This window comes from Sciurus carolinensis, chromosome X (genome assembly GCF_902686445.1).
Source record: "Sciurus carolinensis chromosome X, mSciCar1.2, whole genome shotgun sequence".
Taxonomy (NCBI): domain Eukaryota; kingdom Metazoa; phylum Chordata; class Mammalia; order Rodentia; family Sciuridae; genus Sciurus; species Sciurus carolinensis.
The window spans coordinates 12,692,295-12,719,537 of NC_062232.1; the positions used below are offsets into that span (position 1 = coordinate 12,692,295).

Genomic DNA, 27,243 nt, shown 5'->3' on the forward strand with positions numbered 1-27,243 from the left:
AATTAGAAGGCAGCACTGCCAGATCATGCCACAGAATTGATCCAATGATGATGGTGATACTCTAACTATCTGAATATTATATGTCTCCCCTATACATCATTGCCTGCATTAGACGTTGAGTGTGGAGCTGCCCCTGGAACTGAGTATTGCTCCTTTTTTATGAGAAAACAACCATCTGCTATTCTTGTTGTTTTGCAGCACTTGATATTCATTAAAATGCCATGTGTCTGGCCAATCTTATGTCCTGTGTCCATACTCTGTTCCAGAAAAAACAGGAAAGTGAGTATCTGACAGTTTTGAGCTTATTTAGCTGAAAGCAGGAGGAGAATTTCATAAATACTGGCAAAGGATTCTGATACTTGGAAGCCAAAGGAGAAATGGGAAGTTTCATGTGTTTCTCTTCAATACTCTGGTCAGCTCAATTGGTTATCACACCAGTATGATGAAGCAAGCTTTGTGGTTTGTTCTCCAGTTTTTTTAAAAAAAATTTAGATGTTGATCGACCTTTATTTTATTCATTTATTTATATGCAGTGCTGAGAATCAAACCCAGTGCCTCACACATGCTAGGCAAGTGCTCTACCATTGAGCCACAACCCCAGCCTCTGTTCTCCAATTCTATTGAAAGAAAATGCTCAGTTCAGAGCTATACTCCTTGCACCTGCTCCCTCTCACAGGAGTGCTCTCATGATCATTTGGAAAGCCAAGAAATACCGAGCCTACCATGCACATATCTCTGGCTGCCAAAGTATAAAGAGTGTGTCTTTCACTTGGTAGATTCAAAGAGGCTTTGCCATAGTGTGCCACTTAAAGAACTGAATGAATGATATCTTAGTGCCTAAAAATTTAGCAAATTGCACAGTGAGTTTGGTTCATGTGACATTTCTAATATAAATTGTTGGGTAATAAGGTCTTCAAATTCAGATGATTTCTTATTTTTTAGAATCTAACTTCTCTATACTCTGAAGTTCCTACTTGCAAACCATTCATGTTGGATTAGATACTAGAAATAATACTCATGAAGGGAAAGTCACATTGTCTACTTGGTGCATAGTAGTGTTTGCTAAATGTTGATTATCTTTCACAAAATTCTTAGATATATACCCCAGTGAGATTATAAACCATTTGAGGACAGGGATTGTTCTTTCTGTGTCAAATATTTCTTAGTTTTGGAATCTCTAGGCATGGATTATGAGAGTGAACTGCACTTGGAATAGAACATCTTGGAAGCAATTAGGACCTGCATCTAAGCTCACCCATTGTGGTGGGTCATCAGTTTAGTGGAATGGGTGGATTGTATCATCTGGCAATGGAAAGTCTATCCAGGCAGATGAAATAGTATCTACAGATGATTCAGATAGGTGCAGAAGACTCACCAGGGCCCTAGGGATGTCCCTTCTGGCAAGCACAGCTAAGTGGTATGAGACCTAAGATCAGATTTTTAGGATTTGGTTATCAGGGAATTGTCAGCAACTAACACACAACAAGACAGATGAGAGCAAGATCAAGTCTAAAATGAAGAATTCTTAGAGAGGAAAGAGGATGACATGAATATTGAGACCCAGAAAGGGGACTCGGTCATGGAAAGAGGTCATTAGGTCAATATTATATGGCCATTAGGTCACAGTAGTAATAATATCAGTATTGTCTTGGTGCTTGGTTCTGTTTGGTTGGGCCAGAGCCTCTATAATGCATCTGGATTTGCCATAGTGATGCAGAAGTCCTGAGTGTGCTGGGTGTCATGGGACCTTGTTGTGAGGAGAACACTCAGGAACAGGAGGAAGGGGCCCTTCTCCAGCTTTATTGCCCTGGAGCAGCTTGCTTCAAATGGCATCAGGCTCCTGAACTGGGAGGCTGTTAGAATGACAGGGAAGTGAGAGATGGGGTTGTTATTTTAACAATTAGATAGGGTCCTTACTGAGAACTTGACAAATCAAATTAATGAATCAGATTGCTTATCCCACCCAAAATGGGTGTTTCTGGTATGAGTTTAGCTCTATGCTAGAGGCTTCAAATCTCTAGATTTGGGGTCAAGTGTGAAGAACTCCAGTGTGATCTAAGACTGAACTTCTATCCATTAGTCATTCCCTTAGCATGTTGAAGATGTTTGTGTAACACTGATGCTCCACTTACTTGAAATGTACAGGTTTACTCTATTCAATTTACTAAGGCACAAGTTTCTTTTAAAAGAGAAATTGTGTATGTGTGCCCATATGTGTGTGAGTGCTATAAAATATTCTAGATAAATATAGAATGGATTTAAATCACATCCTCATAAATTCCAAATAACCTGAGCCTATAATTTTACTTTGGAAAAGCTCTGAAAAATGTCAATAAATGAACTCTCTGCAAAGCTAATCTTTTGGCTGGTGAGATAAGTTTGAGTTGCCAGAACTAGTAAAAGCTTATATAATTCTGGAATGCATTTGTGTTTACCTGAGATTTCTCTGCCTCCAGCTGTACAAAAAATTCTATGACACACAGAGCCTCAAACCCGGGCCAGAAATCTGAGCTGTAATTGCATTTTAATTTGGTTCTAGAGTCAAGACTGCTTGTGTATATGTATGTGTTCCCTTCATCTCATTAAGTCCTGGCATGTATGTCAGTGCCTGGCACACAGTCTGTTCTCAGTAAATGTTAATTTTTATTGTGGAGTCTGCTATTCTTCTAAACTGATGGGAGGATGCTTCCTTTGTGCCTCAGTGGTTCACCCCCATCACATCTTCCCCTCTGTTCAACCTTGAGTTATCAGATCCTCATTTCTTCCTACGCAGATGCCAACCCTAAGGAACTCCTGACCCTGTGGCCATGTATGCCTGTATGTGTGCAGCCAGCTGGGCAGTTTGGAAAGTTGTGGCATTGGTTTGCCAAAGAAGGGCTAGTTTACAAAAATGTGAAAGACCATTGTCATCAAATTCCATCATTACCTATAATCTTCCTCGTTCCAAAAAACAATCTAGGTGCATAATAAAATCTGTAGAATCACTTGGTCAAACCTATTTATACAAATCCACTGTGCAAGAACCTGTATGCCCATTTCTGATTAATTTTACACTGTTTATCCCAGACTTTCTGCCAGCTCCCTAAAGGCAGAGGAGACACTGCACCGTGGAAGTCATGGGCATGACCAAAACAGCTAACCCTAGTAGAGAGTTTCTTTTTCAGAATTTTTTTCTTATCATTAAGAGTCATACTAGTCAGGGTGTGGTGGCACATGCCTGTGACACCAGTGACTCAGGAGGTTTGAGGCAGGAGGTTTGCAAGTTCAAAGCCACCCTGAGCAACTTAGTGAAACCCTGTCTCATAATAAAAAAAGGGCTGGGATATGGCTCGTGGCTAAGCACCCCTGGGTTTCAATTCCTAGTAAATAGCCCCCCAAAAGAACCACACTAATTTATATTTGATTCTTTTACTATATCTCTGTTTTAATATAAAACAAACTCCTACCAAGACTAAGTCAATTCAGTGTTCTGGGAGAATGGTTGCATTCCCCTTTGACCTACCTGGAATCAGGTGATTACAAAACGATTTACCTGATATTCTATTTCTAGTTATCCTGTGATCAGGCCAATGTCTCTGATCCTTTAGACTTTAACAGAGTATTTGGTTGAATAATTCACTATCTAACAGCACAAGATACCATACATAGGAGTTCTCTTTAAGCCATCAAGGGTTAAATCACAATAGGTATATCTTATTTACTCGGTGAGCCTTCCTTGTCAGAATCAACGGCAGAGGTGCTGTGAGGAATTCAAGATGTTTTAAACAATGCAGGACTTGCCCTCAAGAGACTTATGCTCTTCTAGGGGGGATATATTTGGTGTGTTGAGAACCACAATACAAAGTAGAAATGGTAAGTGACAGAGGGAGAGGTTGAAACCATAGTTTTAGATTTCACCCTTGAAATTCTTTTTCAGAGAGTATTTGGATCTCCTAAAAGCTGTGTATTCTGTCTAGTTTGCTTCATTCCAGTAGATGAGAAGGGAGACCAAAGGAGATCAAATGCTTTTTCCCACAGTCACCCAGCTAGACAGTGCTACCTTTGACAAAGATAATAGAGCAGAAAGAGCCCTATGTTCGTGAGTTAATCTAGGCTCAGTGAGTTGGGACCCTTGAAGTTTTGTCCAGTGGGGAACTTATTCTTAAATTGTACTTAGAGTAGATGAAATGGGAATGATTCTAGTGTACATTTATAACATTTCTTGCTGACATGATGTTAGAGTGTCTCTCTTACTCTTTACAACTTTTCTAAATTTATTTTAATAGATACTACATTTATATGATTCAAAATTCAAAGGTGTAAAATGATATGCAGTAAACTCTTTCCTCTTTCCTCCCCATGTGTCCTAGCCTCTCAGTTTTCTTCCCTGGAGGCAGCTGGAAGCCAATTTTGTTAGCTTCAACTTCCAGAATAGCTTATGAAAGTATCAATAAATGCATCTGTATTCAGCCTTCCTTTGAAAGAAATGTGTGGATATATCTGATTAATGGAGCTTAGGTGACATGTTTGCCTATTAGCTGCTAGGGAATGTGGGAATTTGATTCTCTGCTTTTAAGCCAGAAAGTGGGATTAGAATAAGCAATTTTTTGTCAAATAGAGAAGACTTTTTCAAAAAAAGATGGGCAGTCACAGATATGACAGATGTCCACAAAAGCTCCCTAGAATTCTGTGTGGATCAACCACAGTTGATTAATATCTTAGAAGTGAACTTTCAGCTGTTTTCTGATCTGTGTCTTAGATGATGCTACATTGAATGACCTTATACTTATGTCATTTTGCTTATGTAACATGGAATATTAATTTCAAATGGTCAAACTTGACTGTGAGTACCAATGCAGTATTTATGTGCCTCTCATGGTGTTTACTTCTCTCTATATCATAGTAACATCTGTGTGGTATTTTTGCCAGAAATGTTGAGTTGAATGTAATCATAAGAAAACAGATAATCCCAAATGTGGGACATTCTGAGGACAGCTGGCCTGGACTCTTGAAAGGATTTAATGTCATTAAGGACCAAGGGGGATTGTGCCAGATTAGGGGGAGACTAGAAACATAAGATAAAAAAATGCAGATCATGAACATTGATTAGATACTGGTTCAGGAAAAGAAAATCCAACCAATAGGCCATTTTGAGGATAATTGAGGAAATTGAGTGTGGATCACGTGTTCTATAATAACAATTGTGTTAACTTTGATTTCCTTGGGTGTGGTGATGCTGGTATGGTGGTGTGGGAGAATATCTCTGTTCCTAGGAGGTAAACAATAAAGTACTTAGGGGTGGTGGGCCATGAGGTATATCTGTAACCTACTTTTCAGATAGTTTGTTGAAGTGGGAGGGAAAGAGGGCGTGGATGTCTGTAGAATAGGTTGTTTTGGTCCATGCTGCTCATTCCCTAGCATACACAGTACTTTTGATGGTGAGTGGCCAATATATTTTTAAATTAATAAGTATTTAAGGTATTGATATAATCCTTTTGTCAGAAAATACAACTAAGTACTGTATGTATGCCCTCATTTTAGTGTGGTTTGGCTTAGGCATATATCACAGTACCTTATATTAGGCAGTAGGATACAGGGATTTGTGTTTTGTTTAGTGGTTCACCCAAGTCCCTCTGGACTACCAGTCTGTTGAATATTAGAAAGTATAAATGAGAGGGAAAGGAAAAGCCAGCCTATCATTAACCTGCCTCCTCATTGTTTCCTGAGAGGCTGAGGTACAACTTATAAGCATGTTCTTCAGAATATCTTCAGGATTTCTGTTGTTGAGTGTGCCCACTTGGGAGCTGACACCCTCTGGGGGTACCTGAGTCAAAGAGGCACCTCTCTGGAGTGCTTAGTGGCTGGGACACCACTGAGGGATTCTCCTGAGCTCTGAGGCTTATGGCCAGGATGAAGGAGTGTGGAGGCTTTGACCTTAACCTGGTACCCTCCTCCCTGAGCAGAAAGGGAACAGGGAAGTTAAAATTCTCTTACATTCCTGCCAGAACTCTTGGGTATATGGTGTGAGATGACTAAAGTCAATTTAGCAGTCACTTGTAAAAGTAATTACCAAATGAGAGAAAGAACTATTCTGCTGCTGCAGGCTGTGAAAACTAATTAATTCAGCATTCATTGAGCAACTGAGTATATAGCAGGTATTATAAGTACATATCCCTGGGAATACAAATGACAAAAACATAACTTCGCCTGTGTGACCACTTGGGATGGGGGAAGGTGTTGGGTACAGTCGAAACAGTTACCACAATACCGATTTAAGTGTATATAATGCTTGTAATGTGATAGTTGGTAAAACGTGACTTGAGAATGCAGAAAACATGCCATATGGAATTGCCTAAGGTTCAGAGGTAAGGTTGGTCTTGGGGTGACTTGAAGAATGAGCCTGGCAGGCAAGAAAGCAGGGAGACATTTGGCTTCCATGCAGAGGCTCAGCAGATGCCTATAGGCCCAAATGGATTTGGTGTTGAGAGACGGGTTGGAATCTGGTGTGGTTACAGCCTTAATTTGCTTCAGGGTGAGGGTTGTTGGCAGGGTAGTTTGGGCCAGACAGGAGGGACTCAAAAGCCACTCTGGAGTCTGAATTTTGCAGGAAGGGAATGAGGAGCCCTGGAAGCCCTTTGGAGTTGGAAGGTGTCCGGATTTTAAGAGACTAAGGAGGGAGTGTGGAGGCTGGTATGTGAGGGTGCACCTTCTAGGGAAGAACAAGGAGCATGGAAGCACAGCAAAGAATCTGGACTTTGCCAAGTGCAGCCCAGAGAGACCAGAAAATAGGGGTGCACTTGAAGAATTTTTCCAGCCCCTACTTCTAAGAGTTTTTAAATTTTAAAATCTAAGGAGGCCTTAAAAATACTTGAAAGAGAGAAACTTATTCAAACCTTTGAATAGTTCAGAAAATTTTATTATATTTCAGCTAGGAAAGAGTATTATTTCAGGGCAAAACTGGAACGTGCATGGACTGGTTATTCAGCACAGGTCACTTAATCTTACAGAATTAGGTAGGAGGGAAGCTATTTTAGTGGCCTTCAACCTCCTTCCAGAACTTTGTCCAGGTTCCACCCATATGGTTGGTGAATTTTTCTGATTTGTGTCCAGCATCCCAGCAGTTTAGTGTGCATCTGTAAGCTGTAAGGAAGTTGATTTCATCCATTACCTTTTTTTCCATTTCTTTGCCTTCCACCTGAAAAAACAAACCCTAGTCCATAGATCCTTATTCTGTTTTAGAAATTTGTACAACATGTAATCTCAGATGAATCCAGCTGAAAGTGTAACAGGTTTGGAGTTTAAACTAAAAAGTAAGCATAGAATCTTTTCATTTTTTCTTTGAGTAAATCTCAGCAACTTGGATTGTTTGAAGAAGAAATTCTGTAGAATACCTCCTGCTCATGGAGTATCTGGAATATATCACCACCTTTTTCCTTCATATGTCATCAAAACATTTCTACCCATAACTTAGAACTTTTCCATAGAGAATTTAAACTTAAAATACTTCGAATCTTGATGAACAAAAAAAAAATCTTATAAAATTAAACTGTTTTTTTGGATTAAGAAGTCCCAGACTATGAGACTCCATATGTAAGTTCCAAAGACTTATAATTATTTTCTCTTCCTTGAGAACTGAATATTTCAGAAAGTTCTTGGCATGCCTCTTAGATTTTTTATGTATAAAGAACAGGAAGAGTGACCTATGGGCTTACCTCACTTCAATGTGTATATTCTACTTTGTATACAAAGCAGTGATTCTAATGCTGTATGGGACCAAAGGACAGATTCCAAGGTAAACAAGGTGGTTTACTAATGTCAGATTAGAGCATGAGTCTTAAACTACCATAATAAATGTTTTACTAGTATTTTTAGTTACCTGTAGTAAAGAGATTCCAATTCAGTGTAGTAGCTATGGTAAAGGAATAACTGAAGGTTAACTTAATACTAAATTACCTTTAGAAATGTAGTTAAGTTTTTCACATACCAAGGATTGCAATTTCTTCTTTTTTGGTACCAGGGATTGAACCCAGGGGCGATTTACCACTGAGCCACATCCCCAGTCCTTATTTTATATTTTATATAGAGTCAAGGTCTCACTGAGTTGCTTAGGGCCTTGCTTAGTTGCTGAGGCTGGCTTCCAATTTATGATCCTCCTGCCTCAGCCTTTTGAGCCCTGGATTATGGGTATGTGTCACTGCTTCCCAGCAGATTACAATTCTTTATATTAGGAATTATTCTGAAAGACAACTGTCTTGATACTAGAACTACATGTACGCTGTTGGCATTTTTTTCCACATACAGGCTAGTCTTAACCATAAGATATACTACAAATCTCAGTTACATTTATTTTTGAGGAGTAAGGTTTCATCACTTGATTGAGAATTATTGACAATATTTTAGGTGTCCATACTTGTATTAGGCGATGAATGAGGACTTTCCCTCTGTCCTTGATGAGAAAACTTTTTGGAGATGGGAGTATTAGGGAATTGAACCCAGGACCTCACACATGCCCTACCACTGAGGTACATCCCTAGCCCTTTTTTAAATTTTTTTTTTTTAAATTTGATACAGGGTCTGGCTAAGTTACCCAGGCTGACTTCAACTTGCAACCCTCCAGCTTCATCCTCCCAAGTAGCTGCGATTATAGGCATGCACCACTGAGCCTGACTGGACAAGATATTGTAATGGGAGATGGACATTAATGGATAATAAAATGTGATAAGTGCTGAGATAGACACTACAAAAATGTGATATGGAGAACGAACACCCCCAAACCTATCACCTGACTTCAACAGTTATTAATTCTTGGTTATGCTTGTTTCACCCATGTGTCTACTTCCCTCTTCATGCTGAAGCACGTCTAAGACAATGTCATGTGGTGGACATTTATAACATTTGAATGGTGTGCTCTCAGAATACATTGGGAAATAAATTATACCCAGGACATTGGGAAGAACTTTAGAGAAAAAGTCTATTCAGGTGTTTATTCTATTTGAGCTCCATTCAGGTGTGGGGAAGGATGGGATGGGAATCACCAATTATTGCAGCATCTTAAAAATGTGTGTGTAGTACTTTTTTTTTTTTTTTTTTTTTTTTTTAGTACTAGTGATTTAGCCCAGGATTGCTTTACCACTGAGCTACATCCCCAGCCCTTTTCATTCTTTTATTTTAAGACAGGGTTTCACTAAGTTGCACAGACTGGCCTTCAGCTTGCCATCTTTCTGCCTCAGCCTTCCGAGTACCTGGAGTTACAGAGTGCACCCCCATGCCCCGCTGTTTAGTACTTTTTATTCCTCTGAAACAAGCACCCAGGATATAATTGCAATGATTAGGAAATAATTTCTCCTGGGAACTTTGTGATAATAATTTACTTTTAATTTTGATAAACTAGGAGAATCCACAAGTAGTGGTAATAACTAATCTGTTCTCTTTTCACCCCAGTGACTTTCTAGACTTTGTACATTAGAATCCACCCCCTGAAAAAGTCACTGTTCTTTGTAAGAAGAGTAACAGCCATCCTTTGTCACCTTTATTTTTATCTTTGAAAGAGGAGGAATAATCAGTTCCGAAACATCATGAGTAAGTAGAACTTAGTGATCTGAATTTAAAACCTCCCTGTAAACCGGAGGAGAAGGAAACCAACTGGCGTGGACATGTAGGTTCCAAGGGACTTTTGATTAGCTACACTGTGAAATTCTTCAAGTTTCATCATATATCTTGTCTCATATTCCTGTTATAAAATGAGGTTTTCAGCATTATTTTTCTTATCTGTTTCAGATCACAGAACTGTGTGGTGCAAAGCGGGTTGGTTATTTTGGTCCCACACAGTTTTATGTCGCCCTGAAATTAATTGCTGCAGCGCAGTCTGGCCTGCCTGTGCGGATAGAAAGTATTAAATGTGGTGAGTATCTCACATTTTATATTTTTTATTGTCTGTGACAGGTTTCTTGTTTATGAGGACAGTTTTTAGTGGGGTTAAGGCCTATTCTATAGGCTTTGTGGAATTTCTCCTCACTTCCTCCAACTTCTCTGTAAAATAAAATAAGAAAACTTAGCAGGTGGCTTAGTTCCTTTCTTTTTTAAATGGACAAAAAATTCAGAGAGTGACCTGAGATTAGTTCCATTTAACTGACTTGCAGTTAAAACAGATTTGTTATTTAGGATGAGACTGGGGCAGGACTTCTAGAGCCTGTGGCAAAATAATAATGTTCAGTTAATTTTCCACTTGAGGTACCTATAATGTCACTTAAGGTTCTCTTAGGGATTAGGGGTGGAGTAACGGGGAGAGTTGAGTGCAACTGTTCCTTTTTTCTCTCTTCCATTCCTTTTAGTCACATCAGATATGCTCATCCTTTACTTTCCAGTTCCGGAAGCACTTTACTAAAATTTTGGCAGAATGAATCTATCAGAGTTCTGATTTATTTTTCTCTTATCTTTCCATCCCTGTTCCCAGCCCAGTAATATGCTTGAGTTCTCTCCATAGCTCAAACAAAAGCAAAGCCCCCAACTATTAGCAGTATTTCTACTACCTTAGTAGAGTTTTAAAAAATCCATATGAAGAAGGTGATTATCAGAGGAATGCACTGAAGTTTTTGATAATTCATTCTGATACAAATTACTTTCATATATCCACGCAATTATGCAGGAACTTTTCTTCTTTTCTCCATTTTGAGATAAAGATTACTCAGCTGCTCACTCCTGTCCTTTGAGGGTTGTGGTAGACATCTAAGTGGGTTAAATATTTATGATTAGTCCTTAGAGACTCTGTGGACAATCCAAATATCTGAGAAGATTGCCATCACTGGCTGTGGGAGACAAAGCCCTTTGCACTAACCATCAGGGGGCTGCAATCATCCTGTTAATCTTTTTCAAGGGCTTAGGGTGCCAGGCACTGTCATATTTAATCCTCAGAGCATCTCACTAAATTAGGTGCAGTGCTTATTAGGTTTATGTTGCTTGGGATAAACTGCAGTAACACATGCCACCACAATCTCAGTGCCTTAACTAGACAAAAGTTCTTGTCCCACTTTGCAATGAGTCAGGGTGACCCTCCAGATCAGCTGCCCTCCATGTGGTGGCTCTGTGATCCTGTCTGCTTTACCTTATGGCATCTCCATCACAATACCTGTTCCCACAATTGCTACAACAAGGCAAGAGTTTCTCACCCTAACTGTTAAATTATTTTGGCCTGAATGTAACTCATATTATTATTGGTGCTCACAGCACATTGGCCAGAACTTTTCATGTGATTCTGTGTCACTGCAGAGCAAACTGGGGAAACACAATTCTCTCAGGTGCCTGTGAGGAGAGGAGAACTGGTTATGACGGAACACTAGGTCTCTACTGGGGTTCTTTTATTGCCCCAATCTTAGAGATTTGGAAATTGAAGTTTAGGGAGATTGAGCAACTTGTCTGCATACACCCAGGGTTAGTATATTTAGAATCAGGAGCTCTGCCTCGGTCCCTGTGCCGCACTGATATGCAAAATAGCTTCTTCTCCATTCCTCTTTCCTTTTAGTAAGGTACTAATTATAACCTGTAACCTTGGAATATTTTCCAAATGGGGGAAAATAATTGGACACAAAAGGCATGCCTTGGTTTTACAGAATTTGGTCCTTTGACATAGGTTTTATGATGTAGCATCATTTTATCAGCTGGTTTGGTGTCCATTTCTATAAGGCATTCTGCCACAAGACCACTGCTATGAGACTGCATTGACTACAAGACTGCATTGTGCATTGACTGCTGCAAGACCACTGCTACAAAGCAGTCATTGGCTTTGATAGTTCAGTTATATCATATTGAATTTGGACTTGTCATCATTTTTATACCATTGTAAATGGGTATTAAACTTTGTTGTAGTGTTGTCCAACTTTACCTCCCTGAAAAGTTAGAGCTAATTTGTTGTATACTAGAATAAACTTATAGTCCAGGCATGATGACGCATGCCTGTAATCCCAATGGCTTCAGAGGCTGAGGCAGGAGGATCAAGAGTTCAAAGCCAACCTCAGTCACTCAGTGAGACCCTGACTCTCGTTGAAATACAAAAAAGGGCTGAGGGTGTGGCTCAGTGGTTAAGTGTCTCTGAGTTCAATCCCCAGTACTGAAAAACAAAACAAAACAAAACAATAAATAAACTTGTGACACATTTGTTGTCTATTTTAAATTAGACCTAAATCCTTTACCTGATTCGTGCCCAGATCTATAGCTTAGTTTTCTAGGGGCTGTGAGAAGGATTGTCAAAGTTACCGTTTGTCTAAAGGATTAACACCTTCTCGCAAAAAATAAGGTTTTCTTATTTGTATTTTATAAACATTGATGTAGCCTTTTTTCTTTTTTTGTACTGGGAATTGAACCCAGTGGCATTTAATCATGGAACCACAACCCCAGCCCTTTAAAAATTTTTTTGTTTTGAAACAGGGTCTTGCTAAGTTACTCAGAGTCTCATTAAGTTGCTGAAGCTGGCTTTGAACTTGCAATATTCCTGCTTCAGCCTCCCAAGCTGCTGGGATTACAGGCATTTGCCACCATGCCCAGCTTGATGCTGTCTTTTACCTCTGGGCATTTAAGTATATTCAGAGTTAATTCTGAATTATCTTCCTTCATTTGAAGGTTTATTAAATAAAAGTTATTTGTAGTTAGCATATTTTGATTAAGAATAAGGCAAGATTGGACCAAACTTTGAGCTACCATTTAGAATTTTCTAGTTTGTTGCTTGCATCTTATTAGCTTAATGTTTGGTGACATAAACCTTGAAGGCCTCTGTGAGGACCTAAGCTGGAAGTCTGTGGTAGCCCTGTCATGTGCAGTCACACCCATCAAGTTGTGAATGCATTCCCTTATTTTGTGAATGGCACGCATATTTGTGTATGTATGTGATAACCTCTATCCCTTAGTTTTCCCCATTTTGGCAAATGACACCACCATCTCTAGATGTTCATGCCAGAGACCCAGAAGTCATCATGGATTCCTCCTTTTTTTCTCACTCCCAATGTAGTCATCAGTAATGCTGGCAGTATGGCTCTAGTGTCACTGCTATTGCCTCCATCTCTTTTGTCTCCACTAGACCAGGTCTCCTCCTACCATTTACCTGGATAACACAGGTCATTGTCATTGTTTTTTTAGCCTCCTCTCTTCTCTTCTCGTATCTCATTTACCACTTGAGAAGAGTGATCTTTCCAAATAGATGTATAAAATTTCATATTCTTCCTTCAAACTCTCCAGCAACTTGCTTATTGTGTGTAGTACAGAATTCAAAGTCCTGGCACTGATCTGTAAGGCTCTTCATACAATCTAGTCCCTGTTTACTGTTTCATTTTCATGTTGGAGCTCTCCCCGTCACTTGCATTTTGTTCCTTAGTCTCATGGCCTTCGAGCCATTTCTGGGCAGTCTCTTCTGCTGCAGGACATATTCCCATGCTATGTTGAAGTCTTATATTCCTAGGGGTCTCTTTTTCCCTTCTGAGTCTCATGGCTGGCTTGTTCTCATCCTTCAGGATTCAGAAACTGCTCCCACCATCCTGCCTAAAGTAGGTTTTGTCAGATTAATTTATTAATTATGGGAGTAGCATATGATAAAGCTGGTTTTAGAAAGTGTAGAGAGTCAGAGGTATTTATAGTCATAGAAGGAAAGGATGCTGGAATAGGATTGCTATATTACATATAAAACTGATTAATGCTCTACAGGGCAATAAAAAGTTGTATTTGGCTATTGTACTCTTTTCTCAGATGAAATTCATTTGCATTGCTATTAAATAGGAGTTACTTGTTAGCTAACAGTTTTCTACAATTTAATATCTACCCTTTCAGAATTACAAAATGCATCATCACGGATAAATAGTAGCTGGGTGCAGTGGTGCATAACTGTAGTCCCAGCAACTCAGGAGGCTGAGGCAGGAGGATCGTGAGTTTAAAGCCAGCCTTACAACTTAGTGAGGCTATAAGTCTTAGTGAGATCCTGTCTCTAAATAAAACATAAAAAAAAGGGCTGGGGATGTGGCTTAGTGGTTAAGCACCTCTGCATTAAAAAAAAAAAAAGTAAATAGTAAGTTGTAACAGAAGTCCATAAGCCTAGGGAGTTGGGTCTTTCTTGGATGGACCTGTTAGATAATTCTTTGCAGGGGTCCCCTTCCTACATTGTTTTCCTCTCAGGATCTGTTTCCTTATAGCATTTATCAGAGTTCCTAAATTACAGGTTTAACTAATATTTTGGTCTGTCTTCCTCACTGACCTATAAACTTGACAAAGGTGAAGGGAAGAGAATCTAATAGTGTCTGCATTGTGGGGCATTGTAGGTATTAATTGCATATTGGTTGAATGAATGGATGAATGAATGAAGAACTTAATACTTATGCATGGGAAGGTATCTTGTCTTCTGTCACTTTTTAAAATTGTAGTTATTAACATGTTAATGGTATAAATTAGTATGTTTCACTGCCATGTTTATGTACATGCATATATAGTGCCTTGATCATGTCCATCTTCCCATTTACCCTACCTTGCCTTTGACTCCCTCTCCTTTCCCTCTGCCCCCAGATCCCTCCCCTTTTCTTCTTTCAAGTCATCTTTTAAAAAGTTTATTTTAAGTTTTCATGTATTAGAGAAAATATGACTGGAGATGTAGCTCAGTGGGATAATGCTTTCCTAGCATGCAGTGATGCTCTGGGTTTGATCCCGAGCACCAGAAAAAAAAGGAAACAAACTTGAGAGAAAACATGTGATACTTACTTTTTGTGTCTGACTAACTCTGGGCTTATTTACTTCATACTTAACATGATATCCTCCAGTTCCATTCATTTTTTCCCCAAAAGACCTGATTTATTTATTTTTTTTATGGCTGAGTAATACTCCATTTTAACACACCTTATTTTCTTTATTCATTCCTCTGTTGTTGGACAACTGTGCAGATTCCATATCTTAGCTATTGTGAATGGTGCGACAGTAAAGAGGTGTATTCAGGTATCTCTTTGGTATGCTGATGTCGTTTCCTTTGAATGACCCAGAAGTGGGACATTTGGATCATATGTTCTGTTCTTAGTTTTTTTTTTTTTTTTTGCGAACCTCCATATAGTTTTCCATAGTGACTGTATTACTTTATATCACACCAACACTATATGAGGTTTCCTTTTTCTCTACATCCTGGCTAGCATTTTTAATTTTTAATTTTTTATAATGACCATTTTGACTAGGGTGAGGTGGAATCTCAATGTATTTGGTTTGTGTTTCCCTGATGGCTAAAGATATTGGCCATATATCTATTGGCCATTTGTATTTCTTCTTTTAAGATGCTTCTGTTCAGATCACTTGCTCATTGTTTGATTGGATTGTTCTTTTGCTAGCTATTTGTGTTCTTTATATATTCTGGTTATTAATCATTGATCAGACAAATCCCCGGCAAAATATTTTTTCCCATTTTGTAGGCTGCCTTTTCACTCCAGTGATTGTTTTCTTTGCTGTGCTGAAGCTTTTCTATTTTGATGCAATTCCATTTATTAGTTCTCACTTTCATTTCTTGAACTGTTGGAGTCCTATGCAGGAAATTGTTGCCTATGTCAGTATCTCCAGTGCTTCCCTTACATTTTCTTCTAGTACTTTTAATGCTGTCACTAAGGTCTTTGATTGACTTTGAGTGGTTTTTTGTTCAGCGTGAGAGATAGTTGTGCAATTTCAGTCTTCTGTATGTGATGACCAATTTCCCCAGCACTTTTTGTTTAGGAAGACTGTCTTTTTTCCAATGTATGTTTTTGGCACCTTTGTCAAGAATCTATTGTCTGTAGATATGTTGGCTTATTTCTGGGTATTCTATGCTGTTTTGATCTACATCTGTTTTTATGGAAATACCATGCTGTTTTTGCTACTGTGGCTCTGTAGTACATTTTGAAATCAGTTATTGTGATTATCTTCAGCATTACTCTTTTTGCTCAGCATTGCTTTGGTTATTCAGGATTGTCTCTGCTTCCATATGAAGTATAGGATTGTTTTTTTTAAGTTCTTGAAGAATCTTTGCCATTGGTACACTGAGTAGGATTGCATTGAATCTATACGTTGCTTTGGTAATATAACCATTTTAACATTCATTCTCCCAATCTAAAAACATGAGAGGTCTTTCCATTTTTTAGTGTCACATTCAGTTTCTTCAGTGTTTTGTAATTTTCACTGTAGAGTTCTTTCACCTCTAGTTAGGCTTATTCCTAGGTTTTTTTGAGGCTATTGTGAATGGGATTACTTTCCTGATTCTTTTTCAGTGAATTCATTATATATAGAAAATCAACTGATTTTTGTATGTCAATTTTCTATCCTGTTATGTTGCTGAATTTGTCAGTTCTAGGAGTCTTTTGGTGGAGTCTTTAGGGTTTCTTAAGTATAGAATCAGGGATAATTTCACTTCTTCCTTTTTTGTTTTTATCTATCTCTTACTTCTTTCTCTTTCCTAATTGCTCTGGCCAAAATTCCTAGTACTATATTGAAAAAGAATGATGAGAGTGGATACCCTTCTTTTTATCCTGATCTTAGAGGAAAAGATTTCAGTTTTCCCCAGTTCAGTATGAGGTTGGCTATGAGTTTATCACATATAACTCTTATTATGTTAAAGTATGATCCTTTTATACCTAATTTATTCAGGACTTTTATCATGAAGGAATTTTACCAAATGCTTTTTCTGGGTCAGGACTCCATGACCTCAAATTAAAAAAAAAAAAGAAAGAAAAGGGATGGGGATGTGGTTAAGTGCCCCTGGATTCCATTCCTGGCCACCAAAAAAGCAAAACAAAACAAAACAAAAACAAAAACAAAAAATAGTTTTTTTCTACATCTGTTGAGCTGATCATGTGATTTTTGTCCTTAATTCTATTTGTGTAATGTATTGTTTGTTGATTTTCATGTATTGAACCATCCTTGTATTCCTGTAATGAAATCAACTTCATTGTGGTGTATGATATCTTTAATGTGTTATTGAATTCAATTTACTCCTTTTTTTTGGTACCAGGGATTGAACTCAGGGGCACTCAACCATTGAGCCACATCCCCAGCCCTATTTTGTATTTTATTTAGAGACAGGGTCTCACTGAGTTGCTCAGCACCTTGCTTTTGCTGAGGCTGGCTTTGAACTTGGGATCCTCCTGCCTCAACCTCTCCAGCTGCTGGGATTATAGGCCCGGCTGCCCATTTTTTAAAAAGAATTTGCATCTATGCTCATCAAGGAAATTGATCTACAGTTTTTTGGTTTTTTTTTTTTTTTTTTGTGTGTGTGTGTGTGTATGTGCGCGTGCACGCGCGCGGGTGCGTGCACTCCAGTGTATATCCTTATCAGGTTTTGGCATCAGGGTAGTGCTGGCTACATAAAATGAGTTTGGAATAGTTCCTTCTCTTTTCTATTTTTGTTATAGGTTGAGGGCCATTTCTTTTAGTTTTTTGAAAGTCTGGTGAAGTTCAACCATAAATTCATTCAGACCTGGGCTTTTCATTATTGTGAGACTTTTTGATTAAAGTACTGCTCCAATCTCATTACATCCTGCTGTTCTATTTTGGTTTTTAGATACACTGTTCATTCAGTTTGGGTAGGTTTTATGTACCCAGAAATTTGTTCATTTCCTCTAGATTTTCCAATGTATTGGCATATAGTTTTCCAAATATTCCTAAATAATCCTTCCAACTTTAGTGGTATCTGTTGTATTGTATCCCTTTTTAATTCTTAATTTATTGGGTCTTTTCTCTCTCTTGGTTAGTAGCTAAAAAGTTGTCAATTTTGTTTATCTTTTCAAAGAACTAACTGTTTCGTTTGTCTTTTGTGTTGTTTTATTATTATTTATTATTTTTATTAATTTATTATTTTTATTATTTTATTTTTATTTATTTATTATTTATTTATCTTTCATTATTTATTATTTTTATCAGAGGCACTTTACCACTGAACCACATCCCCAGGAGTTTTTTATATTTTATTTATTTATTTATCTATCTATCTATCTACCTATTTATTTATTTATTTATTTCATACCAGGGATTGAACCCAGGGGTGAGTAACCACTGAGTTACATCCTCAACCTTTTTTATTTTTATGTATTCATCTATTTTCCTATTTATTTATTTGGTACCAGGGTTTGAACCCAGGGACACTTTACCACCATATCCCCAGTCCTTTTTATCGTTTTTTATTTAGAAACAGGGTCTTGCTGAGTTGCTTAGGGCCTTGCTAAATTGCTGAGGCTGGCTTTGAACTTGTGGTCCTCCTGCCTTAGACTCCCCAGCTGCTAGGATTATGGGGAGCAGCACCACCATGCCTGGCTTACCTTTTGTTTTGAGACAGGGCCTCAGTAAGTTTCCGAGGCTGGTCTAGAACTTGCAGTTCTCCTTCGCCTCACAAGTTCTGGGATGACAGGTGTGCACCATCACACCCAGCTGTGTTATTTTTTAGTCCCTATTTCACTTATTTCTGCTCTGATTTTTATTGTTTCTTCCTTCTACTGATTTTGGGTTTGTTTGTTTTTGTTTTCTAAGACCGTTAGATCATCATTATGCTGTTTGCAGGTGCCTTCTCTCCCTCTTAATGTAGACACTCATTGTTGTAAACTTTCCTCTTACTATTGCTTTTTCTGAATCACACAGGTTTTTTGGGTACCAGAGATTGAACTCAGGGGCAAGTCCAACCACTGAGTCACATCCTCAGCCCTATTTTGTATTTATTTAGAGACAGGGTCTCACTGAGTTGCTTAGTGCCTCGCTTTTGCTGAGGCTGGCTTTGAACTCACAATCCTCCTGCTTCAACCTCCTGAGCCACTGGGATTAGAGGTGTGTACCACCATGCTGAGCTTTGATTCTAGGAGTTTTTAATGCCTCCTTCTCCCTGGCCAATTTCTTCAGTGACCCACTGTTCAAATGTGAGTTGTTCAATTTCGATGCATATGTATAGTTTGTTTTGTTGTTTGTTAGTTTCATTCCATTATGATCTGATGAAATGTAAGAAACTATTTCAATTTTTCAACATTAACTCGTACATTATGGCCTAATATATAATCTCTTGGAAAAGGTTCCATGTGCTAATGAAAATAATTTGCATTATGCATCTGTTGGATGGAATATTCTATCAATGTCTGTTAAGTCCGTTTGATCTATAAGTGTTGTTTAAACTCTGATGTTTCTTTGTTGATTTTCTGTTTTGTCTGTATGATCTGTCCATTGGTGATAGTCGGGTACTGAAGTCACCCACTATTATTGTATCGAAGCCTATTTCTTCCTTTGGGTCTAGTACTGTTTGCTTTGTAATGTTGGGTGGTCTGATCTGCATGCATTTGTATTTATAATCACTATCTTCTTGGTAAATTGTTCCCTTGGTTAATATGTAATGACCTTCTTTGGCTACTCTAATTTTGGCTTAACATCTGTTTTTTTTTTTTAGTTGTCGATGGACCTTTATTTTATTTATTTATATGTGGTACTGAGAATCGAACCTCATACATGCCAGGCAAGCACTCTACCACTGAGCCACAACCCCAGTCCTCAACATCAGATATAAGTACAGCTACTTTTTGCCTTTGCAGTTCATTTGCTTGGAATATAATTTCCCTCCCTCCACTTTTATTCTGTTTATGTCTTTGCAAGTGTGGAGAGTTTATGGTGGTCACATATCATTGGGTCTTTTTTTTTTTTTTAATCTGCTTAACCAGCCTGTGTCTTTTAATTGGAGAATTAAGACCATTTACATTCAGGGTTATTATAAAAAGATACGTAGTTGTGCATATCATTTTGTTGATTTTTAAAGTTGTTTCGAATATTCTATATTTATTTCTTCCTGTCTTATTTATCTTTGACATTTTTTTTTGGGTGCTGGGGATTGAACCCAGGGCCTTGTGCTTACAAGGCAAGCACTCTACCGACTGAGCTATCTCCCCAGCCCCTATCTTTGACATTTGATATTTGATTCTTTCCTGATTTTCTTTTGTGTCTACTCTTCTAGTGAGATTTTTTCCTTCCCATGCTGTTGTGATTGTATTAATCTTTCTTTATGTTCTCAGTGTAGAAGTTCCATAAGTTTCTTCTGTAATGCTGGTCTATTGGTTATGAATTCCTTTAGTTTGTCCTTTTCTTGGAAGTTCGTTATTTCTTCTTTGATTCTGAAGGATAACCACGTCGAGTATAGTAATCTTGGTTAAAAGTAATTTTCTTTCAGGACATAAGGTACATCTTTTCATGCCCTCCTGGCCTTTTAGAGTTCCTACTGAGAAATCTGCTGTTATTCTGATGGAGTTTGCCTTTAAATGTGACTTGGTGCTTCTCTCTTGTAGGTTTTAATATTTGTTGTTCTGTACTTTTGGTGATTTAACCATAATATGTCATCAAGAGGTTCTTTTCTGGTTGTGTCGACTTGGCTTTCTAAATTCTTCCTGTACCTGGATATCCATGTCTTTCCCAAGATCTCGGAATTTTTGTGCTGTTATTACTCTGAATGTTTTCTATGCCCTCAGCATGTAGCTGAGGTATTCCAATTATTTGAACATTTGATCTTTTAATGGTATACCAGAGCAAAGCCTGGGCTTCACCACCCTCCTCTCCTTTCCTTTGTGGTGCTTGTTAGATGGCTAGTGGGAGTCATTTAGAATACCTCTTAGCTGTCTTGCTTGCTGGAACAAGCTACAGTGGAATGAAGAACTCTCCAGATAAAGATTCCCTCTGGGACTATTTGGATTGCACACTCAGAGTAGGGAATATGCCAGTGTCACAGCATGGTAAGAAGCTAGTGCAGTATGTGGAACTTCCTACAGATTCTCTGTGGAGGTTTTTGTGCTGTGTATTTGGAGGGCAGGTCAGTGATCACACTAACTCTGCAGTATGACACCTGTAGCCCCTGAGGGAGGAGAGAGATCATGGATTCTCAAGGATCAGTGCTGGGGGTATGGTGATTGGTTCTGTGTCATCCACTTCCCATGATTCTGGTGTTCCTAGTCCTGCCTCCTGCATGCAGTCACATACAAGTGCTCACTCTGCTAGACCCTGATAACTGGCTTGTCAAACTACTGATTTCAGAGGAAAGTGACTTTGTTCCCCTAAGCACTGAAATCCTGTCTTCCACTGCCTAGAACTCTCAGTGAATTTGTTTCAGAATCTTTTCCCAGGCCAAACTGACTCTCACACCTACTATCCACTGAGCCAGAGTAGTGACATTGTCATGGCATTCCAAAGAAAGAGAGATGCCTGGGCTTTGACTCCAAAAGCAGTAAACTCAGACAATAGGACCCTTCTCAAGATGGCTCCCAGTTACAGTTCAATGACGATATGCTGGGAATTGCAGAGAACTCCATAGCTAGTTCCCCATGCAAATCCCATGTCCCTTGACTGTGTATGCTGTATTTCTGCAGGTGTTGAATCCTGTGCCACTGGTCCTTACCGGGACTCTCCCTCTTTTACCTCTGCTCCTGCCACAGGGGAACTCCTGCTCCTTCTGCTATGCTTCCATGTTTTTTTTTTTTTTTTTTTTTGCGGTACTGGGGATCGAACTCAGGGCCTTGTGCTTGCGAGGCAAGCACTCTACCAGCTGAGCTATCTCCCCAGCCCACTCTGCTTCCATGTTATGGGTAGTGGGGCTTTTTACCCTCTGTTCCACTATTTAAAGTCTCTTGGTTTCCTCAAGTTTCCGACTTTGGCTATTGAACTCCAGCATTTTCCCACGGTCACTCATCTAAGTAAGCAGGTACATTCCAGTTATTTTAATTCTGTCTCATGCAGAAGTAGGGGAGGGCTGGGTGCTTCTAATCCACCATCTTGGGAAAATCTCATTTGTCACTCTTTAAGCTAGAGCAGTTGAAATTTTGTAGGGGATATTGCAGAAGTCCTTCCAGTGCTTGTCATATTTCTCAGGTCCTGGTTCCCAACATTGTCTGCCCTTGAGAATCACCTAGAAAGCATTAAATGCAAAATAAAAATACAGGTCCCTGGGTTCACATCCAGATCTTCTCATTAAATGAGCCTGGAATCCAGCCTGAGAGTACTTTTAAGATCTATTCAGGTGATTCTTATATGGAGCCAAGGTTGAGAATGACTTCTCATGTCAGTCATTTTCAAGAATTTTTCCTAAATTAAAGTATATATGATTACACTGGCATTCAGGGTGCATCACTTATTTTTTAATTTTTACTAAAAATTTTTTTTAGTTGTAGATGGACACGATACATTTATTTTATTTATTTATTTTTATGTGGTGCTGAAGATCTAACCCAGTGCCTCACACACGCTAAGCAAGTGCTCTGCCACTGAGCCACAACCCCAGCTCTCATGGTGCACCATTTAACAGGGCACATTCTCTTAGGGTTGTGTACCTGCTGATTCTACGTTTACATGACCCTGAGAGCAAATGTCCCCTCATATGTTGGCAATGACTAGCCTCATCCTAGTTGGAGCTGAGGTTAAACAGATGGTTAAATAGGTTACTTGGCGGGTGGAAGGAAGGTGGGTGAAAATTGAAGACCAGAAAGAATTTCTGATGAGGAAACCACATGGTAAACATTTGCCCTGGAAGCTGCTGTTACCTTTTTTCTTTTTGGGGACTTGACTTGAGCATGTGTGCAGAGTAAGAACGCATACAAAGGTACACAATTATAAAGGAACCCTATTGTTTTGATGTAACTACCAAGAGTTTAAAAGAAATTATTATATAACGATATACTGACTTTTTAATTAATGCATTAAGTAAAAGATCTAGCAATGTTCAAAGTCACTACCATACTTTCAGAGTAGTGAGTACAAATAATACATCAAGATGTCTATAACAATTTTCCAGGTGTGGTAACTTACATATGTAATCCCAGCTACTTATGAAGTTGAGGCAGGAGAACCACAAGTTTCCGGCCAACCTAGACAACTTAGTGAAAACTCTGTCTCAAAATACAAAACTAAAAAGTCTGGTAATGTAACTAAGCAGATGGTAGAGCACTTGCCTAGCATGTGCCAGGCCTGGGTTCATTCTCCATTATTGTAAAAACAAACAACCAAACAAAGACAGTATCTATCTATAACAACTGTAATATGGTATTAAAATACCAGATTTGGTGAGTAACAAAGTCACAGGTACTGCTAGTGATGTAGTGGTTTGTTGCCTACATTCATAACTGAAAGAAATGCTTAATTTCAATTAGGATAGGGTAAGTAAGGATTTTTTTTTACCTTATCCAAGGTGACAGACCCCTTGATTTCTTTTTGGAAATCCCTTTGGGGGTTTCATGTCTATTACAATGGTGTGACTCATGTGTTCTCTAGAACTGTTTTTCCCCAAACTGGTTCATAATCTGGTGGTAGTCTGGCATAGCTTGCAATGGAAGGAGAAAGAATTAGAACAAAAGAATGAGATTTTTTTAAAAAATAAAGTTTGTATCGTAAATTCTAAGATGATATTTTTTGCCCTATTGTTATGCATTCTTTTATGAAATTGATAATAGGTTATATAGTTCAGAATAAAATTCTTGGCCAAATAAAATGTTGGCAACTTTATGTTGGTCCTCTTCATTTTGGGGGGCTGTTGGGGAGTTTTTTACTGTTTTGCGAAATCCCCAAATTTGTGAACCACTGTTGGATTCACAAGTCTACCACCAAGAAGATCCCAAAGGTAAATCATATAACTCCTTTTGACTCCTTGCTTATCTGTAAAATAGTCATTCTCAACTCAGGTCATTTTTTTAAATCCCTTCTAGGGACATCTGACAATGTGTGGGAATATTTTTGTTTGTCAAACTGTGGAGAGGGTGCTATAGGCATCTAGTGGGTAGCGACCAGGAGTGCTGCTAAACAACTTACCTTGTATGGGAAAGGACCCTCTCTCCTTAACAACCAAAATTTATTCAGTCCAAAATGTGAGTAATGCTAAAACTGAGAAAGCCTTTTGTAAACTAAAGTCAAGACGTTTTAGGAATGGTAGGGACTCTAATCCTACTGCCTCACTTCTTTTGCCTGAGATTTTTTAGATCCTATGAGAGATAAGAAAGATTTTTGCAACAGTGAGTCCTGGTTTCCATAACTTCCTTTCCCAAACAAGAATTGTTTTATCCAAGGAACAACAAAAGCAGAGATTCTCTTAACTGAGTAGATTAATTGGTAAACCGGTCCGGTCTCTTAGGGCTAAGAGAGAAATCTTTCAAGTGTGACAAGTAGCTTGATGATTTATAGAAAAGACCACCCCTTAGTATAGACCAGAAAGATGTAATAAGCCCAGGAGGTAACGGTATAGCTGATTGTGGACTGGTGTGTGTGTGTGTGTATGTATGTATGAGAGAGAGAGCGAGGGGGCTGGGAGAGAGAGAGAGAGAGAGAGAGAGAGAGAGAGAGAGAGGGGGCGAGAGCACATGCATGCACATATGTTAATAAATCTAGAGAGATGGAATTTTGAATATTAAATACTATGTTGGGGTCTCCCATTCAGCTGAGGTCACTTGACTTTTTCGGATAATATTCATCTCAGTGTTCCTTTCCTTTTTTTCTTCAGGGGTTACTTTGGCAGTATCCTTCACACTGTCTCTCCTTCTCAACTATGCTCCAGGAACTCACCTGCTTTGGACATAGTTCACTTATGAACTTTAACCCCCACTATACAGCTGGCCATTTATGTTCTTTAGGGGTTCCTTTCCTCTACCCCATGCCCATAGTCTCAGCTCTTTTCTTGCTCTCTCCCTCTCCAAAGGTTTTCTTCAACCTTATGAACAGTGGTTTCCAACTTATTTGATTGTCAAAAGAATTCCATAACAATGATAATCTAGTAAAGATTCTGAATCTCACTGGGAAATACACATTGATGATAGGTAAAAAATGTTACCTTTAACTTCAAGGGTTTCTGGACCCCCACAACACACTCATGGACCCCTATGAGGAGCCCTTTCACAAGAGCAGTACAATATGTGGAATGAACACAGAGGATGTAAGTTGGAAGAGACCTAGAGATGATCTCATTTACATATGGGGAAATTTAGGCCCAAGGAGGTAAATAAGAGGGATATTGCTTGGTAGTAACAGAATCCAGTAAATTGTAAGTCTCCTAATTTACTCTTTGGTTCTACTCATGGTATGGCCAAAAAATGTAACTTACTCAGCATCTTCTGTCACAGAAATTTACAACATCACCCTTTCCACTCTGACCTCCACTGCTCCAACCTAGTTATCTAGCTGCCCATTTCCAAACTGACAAAGTGTTTTTCAAATTAATGAATGAAAAATAGAGTGACAGTTGGTACACTGGGTTGATAAGACTGGCCTGATGTTATTGTTGTTGTTTTTTCCATAGTAATTGTAGAAAAATGTGTGGGGAGGGATTCACTTTTTTCCCCTCTCAGGTATAGAACACTTTTGTCATAACTTTTGGTAAACTTGTAAGTAGCTGATATAATTCAATAGACAATGAAAAGTAGTAGGAAAGAAGGGAGGCAGGAGGCAGCAGTTATGTGGTCATCATAGCTCTGCTGTCATATTGCTGTGTGACTAAGACAAAGCAATGTGAATGTCTGAATGGGTTTTGCACTATATCATTTTCTGGTTCTGAAGTGCTACAGTTTAATGCTGAATGTTCACATCTTCAACAGAAAGAATTCTAATTTTCTGGATGGCAATGTAGCCTAATGAGCAAGAGTATGGGACCTAGTTGTAGACTACCTTATTTTAAATCTTTACTTTCTCTCTTTTTACTTATGCTACCTCTGACAGTTTCAAATTGCTCACCTGGGAGAAGGGGTGCCTTATAGTGTTGTTATAAGCACTTTTTTTTTTTTTTGGTACCGGGGATTGAACCCAGGGATGCTGAGTCACATTCCCAGACCTTTTTATTTTTATTTGGAGACAGGGTCTTGCTGAGTTGCTAAGTGCCTTACTATTCTGCTGAGGTTGGCTTTGAACTCGATTCTCCTGCCTTAGCCTCCCAAGTTGCTGGGATTACAGGTGTATGCCACCATACCCGGCTGTTGTAAGCACTTATACAATCAGGGAATCCCTTGCCAAACATTTTGGAAAAGCATCTGGAACTGTGTTATCTAATGTGGTAGCCACTAGACACATTGCTCGCTATTAAATACTTGAAATGTGACTAGTGTGACTGAGATTGAATTTTTAAACTGAATTATTCAAAATGTGAATAAAGGCTAGGAATTTAGCTCAGTGTTCCAGTGCTTGCTTGCCTAGGATGCACGAGGCCCTGGATTCAATCCCTAGCACCACAAAAAAAAGAAAAAAAATTAAATAAAACTGTGAAATATTTTTCTGTTAAATGCCCCTTTTTAATTTAGTAGGACTACATTTCACTTTAGCCTTTGCATTGTATAACACAGGGGTCAGCAGAGTTTTTCTGTAAAGGGCCAGATAATAATTTAGACTTTTGGACCCTGCGATCTTTGTCTCATCTACTCATCTTTTCTAGTATGAAAGTAGCTATGGACAATAAGTAAACAAAAGAGCATGGCTGCATTCCAGTTAAGCTTGATTTATGGACACTGAAATTTGAATCTTATAACTTTCACGTTATGAAGTATTATTTTTATTTTGATTTTTTTCAAACATTGTACTCATAATGTACAGAAATAGACAGCAGGCTAGATTTGGTTCTTAGGTACATCCTCAAGATAAATGAATTCATATCCATCAGAAAACTGAGAATGTTCATAGTGGCCCCAAAGTGGAGCAGTCTAAATATTCGTCACAGAATGGTGTATAAAATGTCAATATGTTAATAAAAAACAGATTTCTCCATAGCAATGAAAAAGAATGAACTATGTCTATGTACATTGCATTGGATGATTATCACAAAGTTTTGTAAAAGGAGATAGTCACAAGGATAAATATTGTATGGTTCCTTTGTATGAAGTTCTACAATGGCAAAGATAACCTGTGGGTATAGAAATCAGTACAGAAGTTGCTGGTGGGACATAGGAGATTAAAGGGAAAGGAATTTGATGGAAAATTCTTCATCTTAACATAGGTGTAAGTTTTATACCCATATTTGTCAACTTCAAATGGTACATTTAAGGATCTATATAAATTACCCCTCCATACAAAATATCCTTTACATAATTTAAAGACAAAGTAATTAGTTACATTTAACATTGTACTATAGTACAATACATATTTCTGACTGCAGTGACTCATGTTCCCCTCATAGCAACTATCAACTTCTGGTATGGTAGCCAATAACCATGTGTGGCTATTGAGCACTTAAAGTGTGCCTAGTATGAATTGAAGCATTCAGTGAGGGTAAAATGCATATGTGAGTTTGATACTTAGCATGAAAAATTGATGTAAAATCTTCCA

At 38.5% G+C, this 27,243-nt stretch overlaps 1 protein-coding gene across 6 annotated transcripts in view; it reads left to right on the forward strand.

Annotated features, from left to right (window-relative positions):
• The window catches only part of Reps2 (RALBP1 associated Eps domain containing 2), a 208,361-nt gene that overhangs the window by 47,387 nt on the left and 133,731 nt on the right, over positions 1–27,243 (forward strand). For all 6 annotated transcript variants that reach the window (XM_047535932.1, XM_047535934.1, XM_047535933.1 and 3 more), the window contains exon 2: positions 9,757–9,880. In XM_047535932.1, coding sequence (XP_047391888.1) covers positions 9,757–9,880 — 124 coding nt within the window. The remainder of the gene's footprint in view (positions 1–9,756; positions 9,881–27,243) is intronic.